The following is a 20,214-nucleotide window of genomic DNA, read 5'->3' on the forward strand; positions in this document are numbered from 1 at the left end:
TTGACGTCACAAACACACCCAGCGTTCGCCCAGGCACTCCCACCGTTTCCCCGGCCACTCCTGCGTTTTTTCCGGAAACGGTAGCGTTTTCAGCCACACGCCCCTGAAACGCCGTGTTTCCGCCCAGTAACACCCATTTCCTGTCAATCACATTACGATCGCCGGAGCGAAGAAAAAGCCGTGAGTAAAATTACTTTCTTCATAGTAAAGTTACTTGGCGCAGTCGCAGTGCGAACATTGCGCATGCGTACTAAGCGGATTTTCACTGCGATGCGATGAAAAATACCGAGCGAACAACTCGGAATGAGGGCCATAATCCATGTGTTTACGTGGGTCACACACATCCAGTGATCACTACTGTTACTTATACCACTGGTTTCCAAACTTTTTTGAATCATGGCGCCCTAGCATATCATAATTTTTTTTCACGGCACCCCTAGGCCAAAAATTTCTTATTGAGAAATTTAGAAAGAAATATTACATTAAGTAGATCGCGTTTATATGTCATCCTTAGGATCAGTTGTGTGGTGAGGGATAAGATTTGCTTCTGTTTGGCCACATATTTTATGACTGGCAGCCACCTGCACTGGTTTTGCCTATTATATTGACCATGAATAATCTGAATTGGTCCTGGACCACTGATAAAGCTAAATATTTATCGTGTATATAACCCTTTATGAGGTCTAAGAACACTGTACGTTATCTACGTAAGAAGTACCGTAAGGGTACGCAAGTTGCGTATCGATCGCTTAGCCGTGATCGAGACGCTCAGGCGTCACGTTCACTCACGGCCAAGTGATCGCAGGCAGGCAGAATATTGGCTGTTGACTTATCGTAATGATTCGCTATAGCGTAGCAGCGCTCGGGACCACGAGGAGATCACCAGCGATGCAGACGCTCACAACGTTAAACCTTTATATCTATACCTTCAGCAATGAAATACACAGTAAACCTTAGTGTGGAGACAATGTGTAAGTGCAACCTTGTGTAACCTGATTACCTACAAAGCTGCTTGAGCGTCACCGACGCTCAGAGAATACTTAACACTATAAAGAATACACAGATACCTGGCTTAGGGTCCGAAACCTATTATATGTATTATGACTATTACTTGCAAAAAGAATCACAGTACAAAGCATACACTACAGTATAACATAAACCAACTAACCAGATAACTACACAGGAAATACAATACAATACAATTCAAGTCTAATCAAGGGAAAATACGAGAGAAAGAGAAGAGAGGGAGAGAGAGAGAAATGGCTCACAGTAAGACAATATGATTACTGAGAAAACTTACGCACAAGGGGAACGATCGCATGCGCCTCGATATCCAGCTCCCGATTATCAGCAATGAGAACCGTTGAAGAGAGTGAAGTTGGATATGGTCGGCCTGCTATTTATGCTCCACACACAATACAATTCAATGGTCCCTACAATCTCATTGTTCATTGGACACAGGAATTCGGCTTCGCATTATAACAAAAGGTCATAGGTTGATTCATACAGGTGGGCTGTGACTATTTCCAACTGCTCAGGTGGGAGGGAAACTGAGTTTCCCGCCGCATGGGTAATAAAGTGCAAATAAAGTAAATGTTCATAAACTTCTTATGTCCATAACTATTCGCACGAGCGATTGATCTGCTCCAAACCAACACCGGAATATTTCTAATTAAATATTCTTCCGATGGATACTAAACACCACTGTATTACTCCTATCTGACCCTTCGTATTAAACAAAGAGGGATTCCTCTGTTCATGAACATTCTATATTAACCAAACTTTCAGAATCTATCAAAGGGACCATGATCTACAAAATACATTATTAGTGAAAATATGTAATGATTGAGTCGCACGCTATGATCGCATAAACTCTACCGTAAATACGCATACCATGCGCCTGCGGGTGCCCGCGACTGTGAGTATGCGCACGTACGGGAGAGCGTACGCATGCGCAGCACGGACCTGTGTGCGGTGCAAATATGGTAGCGTGCATAGAGATATTTTTCTGACTTTGACACCACCAACCCAGGGCACCCCTGCAAGTGTCCCGAGGCACCCCAGGGAGCCACGGCACACAGTTTGGGAACCTCTGACTTATACTGTATGAGCGATGTTTCTTAGTTTGGCCTTGTTGTTCTCTATATAGTATTCCACAGAGCAGCAGCTAGGTATTTATATTATTTTAATTTTCCATTCTTGCTATTTTTACACTTTTTGTACACCAGCGCCAGGAAGAGATGTGTTTTGCTAGTGAACCTTTCATATGCCGTGTTCATGGGCAAAAACCCAGGTTTTAGGCTTGTATCTGAAAGGGGTACTACTGAAAACTCTATCCCAGAGATGCTACTGTAAAAAAAAAAAAAAAATAATAATAAAATATTTGCACCAAATGTATATAAACCTCAATTCTCTCTATATAGAGAGTGAATATTATTAGTTTCTGATTTAATACAGAGCAATTCCACCAGTTACAGAATCACCTTTTACTGTGATAAACTCTATTCTCAGCTGCCACCACTAAAGCGAGCAAATCATTATAACCCAACGGATCGAATATGATATCCCGGCAGACGTGATCCCGGGTGTCAGTATACAGACAGCGGCATCCCATCTGCGTCGGCATCAGTCTCCTGAAAGCCGGGATCCCGACAGCCGGCATTTTAACTGCATCCCAACTCAACAGCCCACAATAAACCCCACGTAAAATACTATCAAATTAGCTTAAGTGCTATCCTGTGTAAGTTATCTTTGATAAATCAGACTACTTTCAAAGTCAGTAACAGAATCGCCATTCATGAGAACAATCAGGCAGCATATAAACTAAATGGGGAAAATGTAGGGATAACGGTAGTTGAAAAGGATCTGGGTGTGCTCATCGATAATAAACTTGGTAGCAATTTGCAATGTCAAAATGCAGCAGCAACGGCTAATAAGGTGTTATCATGCATAAAACGGGGTATGGAGACAAGGGATAAGAGTGTAATCCTGCCACTGTATAAATCATTGGTGCGACCACACCTGGAATATTGTGTACAGCAGTGGCGGATCCAGGGAGGGGGGCACGCGGGCCCGTGCCCCCCCTGTCATGTCTGGCACTTTAAACAAACAATCACTTGTTCACATCTTGGACAGGTTAACGGAGTCCGCCGGCGAAGTTTCCGTACAAGCCGCTATTAGCGCTAAGCGGCACTGTTCGGGATCAATGAGATCTGTGATCTGGGGACGGTTAGGCTGTGATCACAGATCTCATTGATCCCGAACAGTGCCGCTTAGCGCTAATAGCGGCTTGTACAGGAGCTTCGCCGGCGGACTTCGTAAACCTATCCAAGACGTGAACAAGTGATTGTACCACCAGAGCCTGGCAACTGGACCACCTTCAAGGGAGTCAAAGGTACACACCACCACACTGTTGTTTGCGGACACTTTACCCTGAGGAGCAGCGGGGGTTAATATCACAAACTGGCAGGAAAATCCTGTTCACTTAGGATACCAACGGATTCTGGTTGATCTTGATATATACCAGTACTGCCCAGAGCTCAGCCTTAGACAGTGTGAGACTCCGACGTGGCTGCAGCAGCGGCCACCATCCATTTAGAGGCTGGATGCTGGCAGAGGTAGCGGCTCCTCTCAGGATGTTCTTCTTGCGTGGTGGGGTTGCTTGAGAGGTAGCACATGGTGGTGACAGCGTTTTCACTCCTCAGCGGCATAATGTGAATTTTGGCTCATACCGTGTGCTATAATTTGAATTTCGTCTCATACTGTGTGCTATAATGTGAATTTCGGCTCAAACCGTGTGGTATAATGTGAATATCGGCTCATATTGTGTTCTATAATGTGAATTTCAGCTCATACCGTATGGTATAATGTGAATTTAGGCTCATACTGTGTGGTATAATGTGAATTTAGGCTCCTACTGTGTGGTATAATGTGAATTTCGGCTCAAACCGTGTGGTATAATGTGAATCTCGGCTCATATTGTGTTCTATAATGTGAATTTCAGCTCATACCGTATGGTATAATGTGAATTTAGGCTCATACTGTGTGGTATAATGTGAATTTAGGCTCCTACTGTGTGGTATAATGTGAATTTCGGCTCATAACGTGTGGTATAATGTGAATTTCAGCTCATACTGTTTGCTATAATGTGAATTTTGTCTCATACTATGTGCTATAATGTGAATTTCGGCTCATACCGTGTGCTATAATGTGAATTTAGGCTCATACCATGTGCTATAATGTGAATTTCGGCTCATACCGTGTGCTATAATGTGAATTTCGGCTCATACCGTGTGCTATAATGTGAATTTCGGCTCATACTATGTGCTATAATGTGAATTTCGGCTCATACCGTGTGCTATAATGTGAATTTAGGCTCATACCATGTGCTATAATGTGAATTTCGGCTCATACCGTGTGCTATAATGTGAATTTCGGCTCATACCGTGTGCTATAATGTTTGTTTCCCCAGTGAATCTTTCCCTTCATGCCTCTGTAAACCTCACTACAAATGTCTCACTACTCCCTCTTACTCCTACAGAGACCTTAGGTACCCACTGCCTCTCCCTGTCCCCCTCTCCTTGTTACCCACTGCCACCTCCCCCTGGTATCACCCACTTTTTCCTCGTTACCCACTCTGCCTCTCACTGTCACCCTCTCTCTGTCACCCACTGCCTCTCCGTCTCCCACTATGTTTCCTTCATCCACTGCCTCTCCCCTGCGTCACTATAAACCCATCACCCTCTCCCTCGTGTCACCCGCTGCCTCTCCAAAGTGTCACCCTCTTCCCGTCTTACGAATACGATGTTCCCTTTGAGGCTATGACCCTTGTTGCTAGGTCATGCCCTTGTTGTGAGGCCACGCACACCTTCATGGACCGCACGCCTTCGGCATGCACAAGGTGCCCCCCCTGTCATTTTTTCCTGGATCCGCCCCTGGTGTACAGTTTTGGGCACCATACTATAAAAAAGATATCTTGGAACTCGAAAGGGTTCAGAGGCGAGCCACCAAACTGGTTAAGGGGTTAGAGGCATTGGACTATGAGGAAAGACTTAAAAGGCTTAATATGTTCACACTGGAAAAGAGGCGACTGAGAGGGGACATCATTAATATTTATAAATACATTAAGGGGACAATACAAGGAGAAAAAATTCCATACCCAACGGAGAAAAGGATTCTTCACAGTAAGAGCAGTAAGGATTTGGAATTCTCTTCCAGAGAAGGTAGTAATGGTGGACACAATCAATAAGTTTAAAAATGGGTTGGATAAATTCCTAGCTAAAAAAATATCCAGGGATACAGCATTTAATTAATATTTAAAGAAAAAAAAAAATTATATTAAATAATGTAATTACAATAGGTTGAACTCGATGGACATTTGTCTTTTTTCAACTACAACAACTATGTAACTATGGGGGTCATTCCGAGTTGTTCGCTCACTAGCTGCTTTTAGCAGCATTGCGCACGCTAGGCCGCCGCCCTCTGGGAGTGTATCTTAGCTGAGCAGAATTGCGAACGAAAAATTAGTAAAACTGCTACTAAATAATTCTTATCAGTTTCTGAGTAGCTCCGGACCTACTCACAGATTGCGATCACCTCAGTCCGTTTAGTTCCTGGTTTGACGTCACAAACACGCCCTGCGTTCGGCCAGCCACTCCCCCGTTTCTCCAGACACTCCACTCAACGCTAAGTTGCCGCCCAGAAACGCCCCTTTCCTGTCAATCATTTAACGAACAGCAGTGTGACTGAAAAGCGCCGCAGAAGCCACCGCAAAACTGCTAAGTTTTGTGTTAAATAACTAAGCGCATGCGCCCTGCGTGCCTTGCGCATGCGAAATTTGCAACAAATCGCAGCATAGCAAAAATCGGCAACGAGCAAACAACTCGGAATGACCCCCTATGTAACTATGAGACATCGGGGGTCATTCTGACCCGATCGCACGCTGCAGTTTATCGCAGCGGTGCGATCGGATCAGAACTGCGCTGGCGCCGCAGTGCGCCAGTGCATTCCAGACGGTCGGAGGCCATCAGCCCGCTACAATCGCCTCTGCCTGTGCTGGACGTCCCCCTGCATGTCAGTGTGAATGATCGTAGCTGTGCTAAATTTAGCACAGCTACGATCATCTTGGAATGACCCCCATTGTTACTATGTGTGTGCACACAATCTATATATTCAGCTTCCAGCATTAACTCTCGATTTTCACAATTGTATTGCAAAATGGGAAATCCTGGGGATACATATGCACACATTTGGTAAAAGTATGACAATGTGTTACCTGGGCACATTTTTTAATAAAGTAACAAAATCACCCTGCTGTGGTAACGGAATCACCAAGTGGGTAATGAACTTGGTAAAACTGAAATACAAAACTGAATTTTTAGGTAATATCTCAAAATCTGAATAAATAATCAAACCTTTTTTTTTTTTTTTTTTTTTTTTCAGTAACAGAATCAAATTTACAGTTGTACGTTTTAATTTAACCATATGCTGAAGAGAAAAATATTTACGGCTGTTGAATTGCCTAATCTCCATTATGTTAACACTGATCATGAGATATTATTATTATTATTATTATTATTATTATTAACCATACTACACCAACATACATCTCTTCGCTTACCTCAAAATATCTCCCAATCTGGCCCCTTCGATCTTCACAAGATCTGTGTCTCTCATCCGCACTCATTACTTGCTCCCATGCACGATTACAGGGCTTTCTTCGGGCTGCACCCGCTCTGTGGAATGCCCTACCACGTACATTAAGACTCTCCTCTAGTCCTCAAACCTTCAAGCATTCCCTGAAAACTCACCTATTCAGACAAGCTTATCAAATTCCTGAACCGCTCAGATTACCTTCATAGCTTTCCTATCCAATTATGGCCCTCATTCCGAGTTGTTCGCTCGCTAGCTGCTTTTAGCAGCATTGCAAACGCTAGGTCGCCGCCCTCTGGGAGTGTATCTTAGCTTAGCAGAATTGTGAACAAAAGATTAGCAGAACTGCTACTAAATAATTCCCTGCAGTTTCTGAGTAGCTCCAGACCTACTCCTAGACTGTGATCACCTCAGTCCGTTTAGTTCCTGGTTTGACGTCACAAACACGCCCTGCGTTCGGCCAGCCACTCCCCTGTTTCTCCAGCCACTCCTGCGTTTTTACCTGGCACGCCTGCGTTTTTTAGCACACTCCCGGAAAACGGCTAGTTTCCGCCCAGAAACACCCACTTCCTGTCAATCACACTACGATCACTCGAGCGATGAAAAAACGTCACTCGAGGGTGTGTAAAACTACAAAGTTTTGTGTGAAAGTACTTAGTGCATGCGCATTTTTTGCAGTTTTTTCACCTGCTCGCTGCGCTGTGAAAATTGTCAGCGAGTGATCAACTCGGAATGACCACCTATATCCCCACAGTACAGTCCACACATATCCCCCACATATATTTAATTCTTCACTCTCCCTTCCTCCTGACCCTGGTTCATCACTGCTGTCATGTGATATCATGCAGCCCACCAAGAACCCTTGCAATCTGGTGGACAGCTATGCAATAGATATCGCCTATCCTTGTGTATCAGTGCCTGTTTCCCCGTAGATTGTAAGCTTGCGAGCAGGGCCCTCCTACCTCTGACTGTTTGTTTTTACCCAGTTTTGTCTTCTAATTATGTCCAGTTGTAAAGCGCAACGGAATTTGCTGCGCTATATAAGAAACTGTCAATAAATAAATATTAATAATATTATGTGATTATTTAATAAAACACATATTGCCATTGCTCATACTTGTCTACCCTCCCAGAAGCTGCAGGAGACTCCCAATTTTTAGGGTAGTCCCTCACAGCCCCGGAATGGTATGTGGCTCTCCCACATCCTGCCCGCTTCACTAGGATGAGGATAAAAGCACTCTAAACGGTTTGAAGGGGGTGGGGCTAAAAGATGTAAATTATGTAGTTGGATGACATGATAGTCCGGCCCCGCCCCCTAAAGTAACCTGTTGCGTCTACTCTCTGGGCTTCTCCCAGAGAGGAGAAAAATACAGTAGACAAGTGAATTGTTTTATCTGCCCATAATATTGCTTTCATTCAGGGAACACTGATAATATGAAGCACTAGATCATAAATCAGAATTATTTTCCTCTATTAGCAAAATACAGCGGAATAATAACGCCAACATCTTGTGTCTGTGATGACTTCTATGTTTTAGGCTCTGTGTCCATATTTTCATGGAATTGAAAATATATATATATATATATCATTTATTTTTTTCTTTCTTTATTCCAAAGGCACATGTGAAATCTGCAAATGAACCAATCTCTGCAGAAATGAGTACACTACATTTAGATCTAGAAGAGAAGATTTTGTCTATCCTAGAGAAAGCCCATGCTGCTGATTGCAGATCGTCTCATCTACAAGGTGAGTCAGTAAAGATTCTGATAGATTATTATGTGTGATATAGAGGCCTCTTTATCGTTGAATATTAGCGGTTTAATCCCCCAAGAACACTTGTTTTTTGTGGGTTAACTTTGAACATTTAGCATCCTCTGATTCCACTGGCATTTCTATAATGGGTGCAGTGTGTGCGGTGCACACGGGCCCCTGAGTCCAGAGGGGGCCCCCACCGCACACGCTGCACCCATTTTCTCAATACTCACTCCTCCGGAGTCCCGCGGCGATGTCCACGGCGGTGTTAAAACTCTGTGAAAATGGACCAGCGGCAATTTTCACGGAGTTCTGCGCATGCGCAGTAGAGAAATCTCAGGGAAAATGGCTGCCGCGCCATTTTCCCGGAGATCTGCGCATGCGCAGTAGAGTCTGAGCGCTCTAGTGCTCAGACTCTCCCCGCTGCCGGCAGAGAGGAGGGGGCCCGAACGGAGGAGGCTGCACCCGGGCCTCCTCCTCTCTTAAAACGCCCCTGCCCCTGAATGTATGACAGAGGGACCTCAACAGGTATCAGAGATGTATTATTAGCAGTTTCTCATATAGTGCAGCATATTCCGTTGCGCTTTACAATTGGAACAACAGTCAGAGAAAAAAAACTGGGTAATAGCAGACAGACATAGAGGTAGGAAGGCCCTGCTCGCAGGCTTACAGTCTCTAGAGAGATTTGCAAAAACTGGGTAGGCTCCCGCACAGGTCTATTATTTAGCTAATAGTATTATTTAGATACCAACATTTTGTTTATTTTCTAGTGGCTAACGCCCAATTTCCAAACTGTTGGCGGTGCACCAAGGGTTCAGTAATTGCTTACTGGTATTGAGTACACAAAGAGAGAGAAAGACCCTTTTGTTGGCGCACTCATTCATAAACATAGTACGGATGGTGTAATGGTTAGCATTACTGCCTCACAGCACTGAGGTCATGGGTTCGATTCCCACCATGGCCCTAACTGTGCGGAGTTTGTATATTCTCCCCGTACTTGCGTGGGTTTCCTCCGGGTTCTCCGGTTTCCTCCCACAATCCAAAAATATACTGGTAGGTTAATTGGCTCCCAACAAAATTAACCCTAGCGTGAATGTGTGTGCATGTACATGTGGTAGGGAATATAGATTGTAAGCTCACTGGGGCAGGGACTGATGTGAATGGACAAAATATTCTCTGTAAAGCGCTGCGGAATATGTATGCACTATATAAATAACTGGTTATAATAATAAATAAGAAAATAAACATACATTTAAAATATAACTTTAATTCAGTCCATTAAAATATCATGACCCCCAACCCCATGAATAGTGTAAGGGTTAAAGAGATTAGATAAAAGAGAGATCCAAAAACTTGAATTTATTTACCCTTAATTGGTTAAATTGTGGTGGAAAGCACCTAGAATCAACAAGCCCTATATTAGGCTATGGGGGGTACTCAATGTAAGTCAAAACTGCCGTCTTGTCGGAAAGATCGGTCTGCCGTTTTTCCAACAGGTTGGCAATTCCGACTTTTTGGAAAACCCGTGGATCGGCAGATTAGCCGCGGATCCACGTGTTTTGTCGGGTTCGCGGCCAAATCCGACAGGTTTTAGCCCCGTTTCCGACAATGTCAATCTGACTTTAAAAAAAGTTGGATCGACATTGTCGAGAACAGGCACATCCTGTCGGATTTGCCTGCTAATTGAATACTGAAAAGTCTGATCCTTTCCATCGGAAAGGATCCAACGTCCGTTGTATACCCCCCTATGTCTGGCACGCCATGGAATACAGTTTGTACATGTATTATCAGTGTAAGGTTACATATTGTTATCAAAATTAAGATCAGGAACAGATGTTCTATATCAGGAAATAGGGTGTCTATTATCGTAACAGAAAAATGGTAACCGCTAAGGCCTGAAGTGCTTGGTGCCAAGAGAGGCTGGAAGAATAAAAGGTGCTGAATTTGCTGTCGGCGTTAGACTGTGATATATGTACACAAAAATACGGCCAGCTTTACTTTTTTTTAATTTGTTCTGCTGGCAATACAATAGGAGAGCCACACAGGCTCCAAGAAGCACATGGCCACACAAAAGTCTCCGCTGGGCGCTGCTATGGATCCCTTCTCCTTCCCTGCAGCCTGTGCGCCCAGCCAATGACAGCTGAACCATCGCTCAGCTGCCCTCTCTGTGCTGTCTGCTGCCGCTTAGCCACCCGCCAGCGTTTGATAGTGCAGTGGAGTCGGGATCCGGGAGCACAGCACTGCAGATCGGAATGTAGGAGAGTTTCGATTTATGGTGTGGCGAGGTGCCCTTTTGGAAAGGGGGGCCTGGGATACTAACCCCCAGAGCCCCCCTTTAATCCAGCTCTGGATACGTCCCCGCCCCCCCCCTCCCCCATTCTCGCCGTCAACCACAACCCCCATAGGCTTCTATGGAGAGTGTGATGCTGCCAGAATTACCATCGGCTACCACCAACTAAAGATGGCGGTAGCCCGCTGCAGCCTATGGGCTATACACTACAATCTTAGCTGGCAAACGGTTCCCCCGGAATCCTCTCCGCCAATGGTCGCCGCTCGTGCGGTCAGTAGGACCACACATGCACAGAAGCCTCAGCAACACTTGGTTAATACATTGGCGTGATGCCATTGCATATTGCTGGACCTCATAATCCCTCAATGCAAACAAGACCTCTATATTACATTATGCAGGGTTGTTGTAAGATAGATAAGTTGTTTATTATGCTGTTATGTAGTTGAAGAAAACAACAAAAAAAGAGCTAAAAGCAAATGTGTTCCCTATTAAGCTAACTTGTACCATATAAGTATAATGTACTCTCTCTGCTATCAGGAATAGGTAGCATCATGTACTTGGCATCTACATGATTCCAAAAATGTCTGAAGTTCTGCGGGTTTTATCTCACAGCTGATTGTTAGAACAGCATGTTCTTGGAATTGCACATAGTAATTACAGATCGTAAATGAAGTGGATGCTAGCTGTTTAGATTGACATGTAAGTCTGACCACAAGCTATTTTCTGCTTAACCTGCAGCTTTTTAACGATGTTGTAATAGCCTCAAACTATGGGCCTGATTCTGATTTGGAAGTAAAGCAAAAAACAAACAACAACAAAAACAAGTAGCTGTTGTTCACCTGGACAAAACCGTGTTGCCCTGCAGGTGGGGCAGATGTAACATGTGCAGAGAGAGAGAGATTTGAGTGGGATGTATCCAAACTCAAATCTAAATTGCAGTGTAAAAATAACGCTGTTCTATGGGCTACATGCAAAAGCAGACACTATTTACCCTGCACAGAAACAATATAAATGTATTTGCTCCCCTCTCATTACAACATGGTTTGTTCCAGATATACAGTTACTTGCTTTTTTTGCTTGACTTTTGAATCAGAATCAAGCCCTATTGTGTGTGTGTGTGTGTGTGTGTGTGTGTGTGTGTGTGTGTGTGTGTGTGTGTAGGGAGGGTGGGGGATTGCATTTGCTGTCAAATTAATTCTCCCAGCCGAATCATCATGGCACTAGCTGCGCTTCACACAAAAGTGTTCTCTGCCCTATAGGGAGCAATTTTGTGCAAATGTGGCATCCGGCCAGGCGAACGGTGCGAGATGGGGTGTCGTTGGCCGGCGTTTAAATGCTGCGGCAACGGCAGTTCGCACTCTTTGCCCAGAATTGAATCCCTCACTCTGGGGTACATTTACTAAGCAGTGATAAGAGTGGAGAAATTTCCCCATCAACCAATCAGCACTGAAGTAACATCTATAATTTGCATACTATAAAATGATACAGAGCTGCTGATTGGTTGATGGGGAAATTTCTCCACTGGCTCACTTCTCCACTCTTATCACTGCTTAGTAAATGTACCCCTATGTGCCTTAGGGAATGACATAACAACATTGAAATTAGCAAAACTACTAATAAAACAGGAACAAAAAGTCACTAAATAGTATTCACGATGAAACGGTGTAATTGTTACTTCTACATCTTGGCTGTGTTTTGTGGAATTGCTAGAATGGCTGAGAGTCTGCAGTCAGACCTCTTACTATAAACACATGCACTCAGCCTCCCCTCCCGGGTGCGAGGTTAGCAGATCTTTTGAACACTCTTCCTTATGAGGAGAAGAATTCCTTTCCAGTGCCTTACTCAGAATAATCCTCCAGAAATCTCTCTGCTGGATGACCCAGTAAGGATTGTAGAACACGGCTGCTGTAATTTGTAATAATCACCTTCCTTCCACTCCCTCCTCATACTTGTATCCCCTGCTTCTGTGATACTGTCATGGTAACTGTGTGAGGAACTGAGAAACTGCAGATCCGTGTGGGGCCTGACCACGGCCATTGTCTGTCTGTTGCAGCTTTCAGGTCATTTATTTAGATTTTAATAAGTAACTTTTGAATAGAAAACATGTTTCATTAGATACTGCTGTATTTATATTGTAAGGCACTAAAAGATGGCTCACATTAAGGGGTATATTCAATTAGGGTCGGATCCATTCCGACATGCATTTGTCAGAATGGATCCGACAAGGGCTATTCAAAGCCCATCTCAATTCGACTTTAAAAAAGTCGAATTGAGATGAGAGGGGGGAGAGCCGCGGGCAGACGGGGGAGAGCAGCGGTGATGCAGGGGACACAGCGGCCAGCAGCGCTGCAGGAGGATGTGTAATAGCCGCCAGACCTCACGGCGGCGTCCACCCGGCTCCAGCAAGCGGGACCTCACTTGCTGGAGCCGGGTGGACGCTGCCGCGAGCGGCGGCTGTGCCACATCCTCCTGCAGCGCTGTGCTGTAGCGCGGCTCTCCCCTGTCTCCCCGCTGCTCTCCCCCGTCTGCCCGCAGCTTTCCCCCCTCTCCTCCTCTCAGGTCACTCATCTCAATTCAACTTTTTTTTAAGTCGAACTGAGATGGTCGGAAACAGGGACAAAACCTGTCGAATTTGGCCCCGTTTCCCTCAGAAGCACGTGAATCGGTAGCTATACCGGCAATTCACGTACTATTCAACAAGTCGAATTCCCCGACTTGTCGACTAAAAATGCTTGGGACTGAATAGGTCGGAACCCCTTCCGACCTGAAAAAATAAAAAACTGCCGTCTTTTTGACAAGACGGCAGTATCGAGCCTAATTGAATATACCCTTAAGTCTGACTGGGCAATTCCATTGTTTTCCCGACCACTGTCACTAGTGGCCGCTCGATGGAGCAATTCAATTGCTGCTGCTGTGTTCGGACGGGAATGCCGCAGGCGCACACATCTCTGCTCGCAGCTGCGTACGGTTGGGTGCCCTAACCAGGACTTTAGATGGGCTTAGCCGGGTAAAGCGGTCTATTTGAGCGCAATAAACTCTGGCCACGGTCCCACCCTGCTCCCGTCCCAAGGCCGTCCGGCTATGGTGCCGCGGCCCCGCCCTGCTCTCTCCCCAAGCCCCTCCGGCTACGACGCTGCGGTCCCGCCCTGCTCCCTCCAGCTCACTAGGAGACACACGTTTGAGGAGCATTTTGCAGCGGTAGCAGCACATTGTAAAGTGAGTCGCTGCCAACAAGTTTGTGTCCCTGGGTTATATACATTGTCGGCACAGGGCAGTAATGTGTATACCACTGCCCACCAATGATTATTTCTCTATCGTCCTAGTGGATGCTGGGGTTCCTGAAAGGACCATGGGGAATAGCGGCTCCGCAGGAGACAGGGCACAAAAAGTAAAGCTTTTCCGATCAGGTGGTGTGCACTGGCTCCTCCCCCTATGACCCTCCTCCAGACTCCAGTTAGATTTTTGTGCCCGGCCGAGAAGGGTGCAATCTAGGTGGCTCTCCTAAAGAGCTGCTTAGAGAAAGTTTAGCTAGGTTTTTTATGTTACAGTGATTCCTGCTGGCAACAGGATCACTGCAGCGAGGGACTGAGGGGAGAAGGAGTCAACTCACCTGCGTGCAGGATGGATTGGCTTCTTGGCTACTGGACATCAAGCTCCAGAGGGACGATCACAGGTACAGCCTGGATGGTCACCGGAGCCGCGCCGCCGGCCCCCTTGCAGATGCTGAAGACAGAAGAGGTCCAGAATCGGCGGCTGAAGACTCCTGCAGTCTTCTAAAGGTAGCGCACAGCACTGCAGCTGTGCGCCATTTTCCTCTCAGCACACTTCACACGGCAGTCACTGAGGGTGCAGGGCGCTGGGAGGGGGGCGCCCTGGGAGGCAAAATGAGTACCTATAAAGGCTAAAAATACCTCACATATAGCCCTAGAGGCTATATGGAGATATTTAACCCCTGCCTGATTTCTCAAAATAGCGGGAGACGAGCCCGCCGGAAAAGGGGCGGGGCCTATCTCCTCAGCACACGGCGCCATTTCCTCTCACAGCTCCGCTGGTCAGGACGGCTCCCAGGTCTCTCCCCTGCACTGCACTACAGAAACAGGGTAAAACAGAGAGGGGGGGCAAATTTATGGCGATATTTTTATATAACAAAGCAGCTATAGGGGAGCACTTATTATAAGGCTATCCCTGATATATATATAGCGCTTTTGGTGTGTGCTGGCAAACTCTCCCTCTGTCTCCCCAAAGGGCTAGTGGGTCCTGTCTTCATTAGGAGCATTCCCTGTGTGTCTGCTGTGTGTCGGTACGTGTGTGTCGACATGTATGAGGACGATATTGGTGTGGAGGCGGAGCAATTGCCAAATATGGGGATGTCACCTCCTAGGGGGTCGACACCAGAATGGATGCCTTTATTTATGGAACTACGGGATAGTGTCAACACGCTAAAGCAGTCGTTTGACGACATGAGACGGCCGGACAATCAATTAGTGCCTGTCCAGGCGACTCAAACACCGTCAGGGGCTGTGAAACGCCCTTTGCCTCAGTCGGTCGACACAGACCCAGACACAGGCGATGACTCCAGTGGTGACGGTGACGAATCAACCGTATTTTCCAGTAGGGCCACACGTTATATGATTTTGGCAATGAAGGAGGCGTTACATTTAGCTGATACTACAGGTACCACTAAACAGGGTATTATGTGGGGTATGAAAAAACTACCTATAGTTTTTCCTGAATCAGAAGAACTAAATGACGTGTGTAATGAAGCGTGGGTTGCCCCTGATAAAAAGCTGATAATTTCAAAGAAATTATTGGCATTATACCCTTTCCCGCCAGAGGTTAGGGAGCGCTGGGAAACACCTCCTAGGGTGGACAAGGCGCTAACACGCTTATCTAAACAAGTGGCGTTACCCTCTCCTGAGACGGCCGCACTTAAAGATCCATCAGATAGGAGGATGGAAAATATCCAAAAAAGTATATACACACATGCAGGTGTTATACTACGACCAGCTGTAGCAACTGCCTGGATGGGCAGTGCGGGGGTAGTTTGGTCAGAATCCCTGATTGAAAATATTGATACCCTGGACAGGGACAATATTCTACTGTCGTTAGAACAAATAAAGGATGCATTTCTTTATATGCGTGATGCACAGAGGGATATATGCACACTGGCATCACGGGTAAGTGCTATGTCCATTTCGGCCAGAAGAGCTTTATGGACGCGACAGTGGACAGGCGATGCGGATTCAAAACGGCATATGGAAGTTTTGCCGTATAAGGGGGAGGAGTTATTTGTAGTCGGTCTATCAGATTTGGTGGCCACGGCTACAGCCGGGAAATCCACCTTTCTACCTCAAGTCACTCCCCAACAGAAAAAGGCACCGACTTTTCAACCGCAGCCCTTTCGTTCCTTTAAAAATAAGAGAGCAAAGGGCTATTCATATTTGCCACGAGGCAAAGGTCGAGGGAAGAGACAGCAACACGCAGCTCCTTCCCAGGATCAGAAGCCCTCCCCGGCTTCTACAAAAGCCTCAGCATGACGCTGGGGCTTCTCAAGCGGACTCGGGGACGGTGGGCGGTCGTCTCAAAAATTACAGCGCGCAGTGGGCTCACTCGCAAGTAGATCCCTGGATCCTGCAGATAATATCTCAGGGATACAGGTTGGAATTAGAGACAGATCCACCTCGCCGTTTCCTGAGGTCTGCTTTACCAACGTCCCCCTCCGAAAGGGAGACGGTGTTGGAAGCCATTCACAAGCTGTACTCTCAGCAGGTGATAGTCAAGGTACCTCTTCTGCAACAAGGGAAGGGGTATTATTCCACTCTTTTTGTGGTACCGAAGCCGGATGGCTCGGTAAGGCCTATTCTAAATCTGAAGTCCTTGAACCTGTACATAAAGAAGTTCAAGTTCAAAATGGAGTCACTCAGAGCAGTGATAGCGAACCTGGAAGAGGGGAACTTTATGGTATCCTTGGACATCAAGGATGCGTATCTCCACGTTCCAATTTACCCCTCACACCAGGGGTACCTCAGGTTCGTTGTACAAAACTGTCACTATCAGTTTCAGACGCTGCCGTTCGGATTGTCCACGGCACCTCGGATCTTTACAAAGGTAATGGCCGAGATGATGATTCTTCTTCGAAGAAAAGGCGTATTAATTATCCCATACTTGGACGATCTCCTAATAAGGGCGAGGTCCAGAGAACAGCTAGAGATGGGATTAGCACTGTCTCAAGAAGTGCTAAAACAGCACGGGTGGATTCTGAATATTCCAAAATCCCAGTTAATGCCGACAACTCGTCTGCTGTTCCTAGGGATGATTCTGGACACGGTTCAGAAAAAGGTTTTTCTCCCGGAGGAAAAAGCCAAGGAGTTATCCGAGCTTGTCAGGAACCTCCTAAAACCAGGAAAGGTGTCTGTACATCAATGCACAAGAGTCCTGGGAAAAAATGGTGGCTTCTTACGAAGCGATTCCATTCGGCAGATTCCACGCAAGAATTTTCCAAAGGGATCTGTTGGACAAATGGTCAGGGTCGCATCTTCAGATGCACCTACGGATAACCCTGTCTCCAAGGACAAGGGTGTCTCTTCTGTGGTGGTTGCAGAGTGCTCATCTATTGGAGGGCCGCAGATTCGGCATACAGGATTGGATCCTGGTGACCACGGACGCCAGCCTGAGAGGCTGGGGAGCAGTCACACAAGGAAGAAACTTCCAGGGAGTATGGACGAGCCTGGAAACGTCTCTTCACATAAACATTCTGGAACTAAGAGCAATATACAATGCTCTAAACCAGGCAGAACCTCTGCTTCAGGGAAAACCGGTATTGATCCAGTCGGACAACATCACGGCAGTCGCCCATGTGAACAGACAGGGCGGCACAAGAAGCAGGAGGGCAATGGCAGAAGCTGCAAGGATTCTTCGCTGGGCAGAGAATCATGTGATAGCACTGTCAGCAGTGTTCATCCCGGGAGTGGACAACTGGGAAGCAGACTTCCTCAGCAGACACGATCTTCACCCGGGAGAGTGGGGACTTCATCCAGAAGTCTTCCACATGCTGGTAACCCGTTGGGAAAGACCAATGGTGGACATGATGGCGTCTCGCCTCAACAAAAAACTGGACAGGTATTGCGCCAGGTCAAGAGATCCGCAGGCAATAGCTGTGGACGCGCTGGTAACGCCTTGGGTGTACCAGTCGGTGTATGTGTTTCCTCCTCTGCCTCTCATACCAAAAGTATTGAGAATTATACGGCAAAGAGGCGTAAGAACGATACTAGTGGTTCCGGATTGGCCAAGGAGGACTTGGTACCCGGAACTTCAAGAGATGATCACGGAAGATCCGTGGCCTCTACCTCTAAGGAGGGACTTGCTTCAGCAGGGTCCCTGTCTGTTTCAAGACTTACCGCGGCTGCGTTTGACGGCATGGCGGTTGAACGCCGGATCCTAAAGGAAAGAGGCATGCCGGAAGAAGTCATTCCTACTTTGATTAAAGCAAGGAAGGAAGTAACCGTGCAACATTATCACCGAATTTGGCGAAAATATGTTGCGTGGTGCGAAGATCGGAGTGCTCCGACGGAGGAATTTCAACTGGGTCGATTCCTACATTTCCTGCAATCAGGATTGTCAATGGGTCTCAAATTGGGATCTATTAAGGTTCAAATTTCGGCCCTGTCGATTTTCTTTCAAAAAGAATTGGCTTCAGTCCCTGAAGTCCAGACCTTTGTTAAGGGAGTGCTGCATATACAGCCTCCTGTGGTGCCTCCAGTGGCACCGTGGGATCTAAATGTGGTTTTGGACTTCCTAAAATCTCATTGGTTTGAACCACTAAAAAAGGTGGATTTGAAATATCTCACATGGAAAGTGACCATGCTTCTAGCCCTGGCTTCTGCCAGGAGAGTGTCAGAATTGGCAGCTTTATCTTACAAAAGCCCATATCTGATTTTCCATTCGGACAGGGCAGATCTGCGAACTCGTCCGCATTTTCTCCCTAAGGTGGTGTCAGCATTTCATCTGAACCAGCCTATTGTAGTGCCTGCGGCTACAAGTGACTTGGAGGACTCCAAGTTACTGGACGTTGTCAGAGCATTAAAAATATATATTGCAAGGACAGCTGGAGTCAGAAAATCTGACTCGTTGTTTATATTGTATGCACCCAACAAGATGGGTGCTCCTGCGTCTAAGCAGACGATTGCTCGTTGGATCTGTAGCACAATCCAACTTGCACATTCTGTGGCAGGCTTGCCACAGCCTAAATCTGTAAAGGCCCACTCCACAAGGAAGGTGGGCTCATCTTGGGCGGCTGCCCGAGGGGTCTCGGCATTACAACTTTGCCGAGCGGCTACGTGGTCAGGGGAGAACACGTTTGTAAAATTTTACAAATTTGATACTCTGGCTAAGGAGGACCTGGAGTTCTCTCATTCGGTGCTGCAGAGTCATCCGCACTCTCCCGCCCGTTTGGGAGCTTTGGTATAATCCCCATGGTCCTTTCAGGAACCCCAGCATCCACTAGGACGATAGAGAAAATAAGATTTTACTTACCGATAAATCTATTTCTCGGAGTCCGTAGTGGATGCTGGGCGCCCATCCCAAGTGCGGATTATCTGCATAAGTTGTACATAGTTATTGTTAACTAATTCGGGTTATTGTTAAAGGAAGCCATCTTTCAGAGGCTCCGCTGTTATCATACTGTTAACTGGGTTTAGATCACAAGTTGTACGGTGTGATTGGTGTGGCTGGTATGAGTCTTACCCGGGATTCAAAATCCTCCCTTATTGTGTACGCTCGTCCGGGCACAGTACCTAACTGGAGTCTGGAGGAGGGTCATAGGGGGAGGAGCCAGTGCACACCACCTGATCGGAAAAGCTTTACTTTTTGTGCCCTGTCTCCTGCGGAGCCGCTATTCCCCATGGTCCTTTCAGGAACCCCAGCATCCACTACGGACTCCGAGAAATAGATTTATCGGTAAGTAAAATCTTATTTTATTTTAAAGGCAGTAATATATACATTGCTGGGCCAGCCCATTATGTAAATAGCCTTTCTAAGGAAAGATTTTGAGCAAAGTCTTTCGCCTCCTGAAAATCTCTTGCTCTTTGGGAAAATAGCTCAGGGTGTATGCACTACTTTGGGTGAAAAAAATATCTTTCAGAGATGTTGTCAGTCTTTTGAAATGAAAACCTCCTAATGTGTATGGTCCTTTACCCTAGTTTTGTAAGAAACAAACATGATACTTAAGGTGGGTACATACTGATAGATATATCTACAGATCAATTGATTGGCAGATATATCTATGGACGGATCGGGCAGTGTGCTGTGCATACACACTGCCCGATCCGTCGGGGACTGATGTCATGACCTGGGCGGGCGTGTACACACGGCCGCCCAGTTCAGCTGTCAATCACCGCCGGCTGCCGCAACATGTGTATGGGCGGTCGGCCGACTGCCCATACAGACACAGCGACAATTATCGGTAGATATATTGGCCGTCGGCTGTGCTGCAGGGCCGACATGATATGTCTGTGAACGACGGA

The 20,214-nt window shown here is 46.3% G+C and overlaps 1 protein-coding gene across 3 annotated transcripts in view; it reads left to right on the forward strand.

Annotated features, from left to right (window-relative positions):
- The window catches only part of LOC134948437 (uncharacterized), a 261,952-nt gene that overhangs the window by 136,696 nt on the left and 105,042 nt on the right, over positions 1-20,214 (forward strand). For all 3 annotated transcript variants that reach the window (XM_063936399.1, XM_063936398.1, XM_063936400.1), the window contains one exon: positions 8,268-8,397. In XM_063936399.1, coding sequence (XP_063792469.1) covers positions 8,268-8,397 — 130 coding nt within the window. The remainder of the gene's footprint in view (positions 1-8,267; positions 8,398-20,214) is intronic.

The sequence above is a fragment of the Pseudophryne corroboree genome, chromosome 8 (genome assembly GCF_028390025.1).
Source record: "Pseudophryne corroboree isolate aPseCor3 chromosome 8, aPseCor3.hap2, whole genome shotgun sequence".
In the NCBI taxonomy this organism is placed as follows: Eukaryota; Metazoa; Chordata; class Amphibia; order Anura; family Myobatrachidae; genus Pseudophryne; species Pseudophryne corroboree.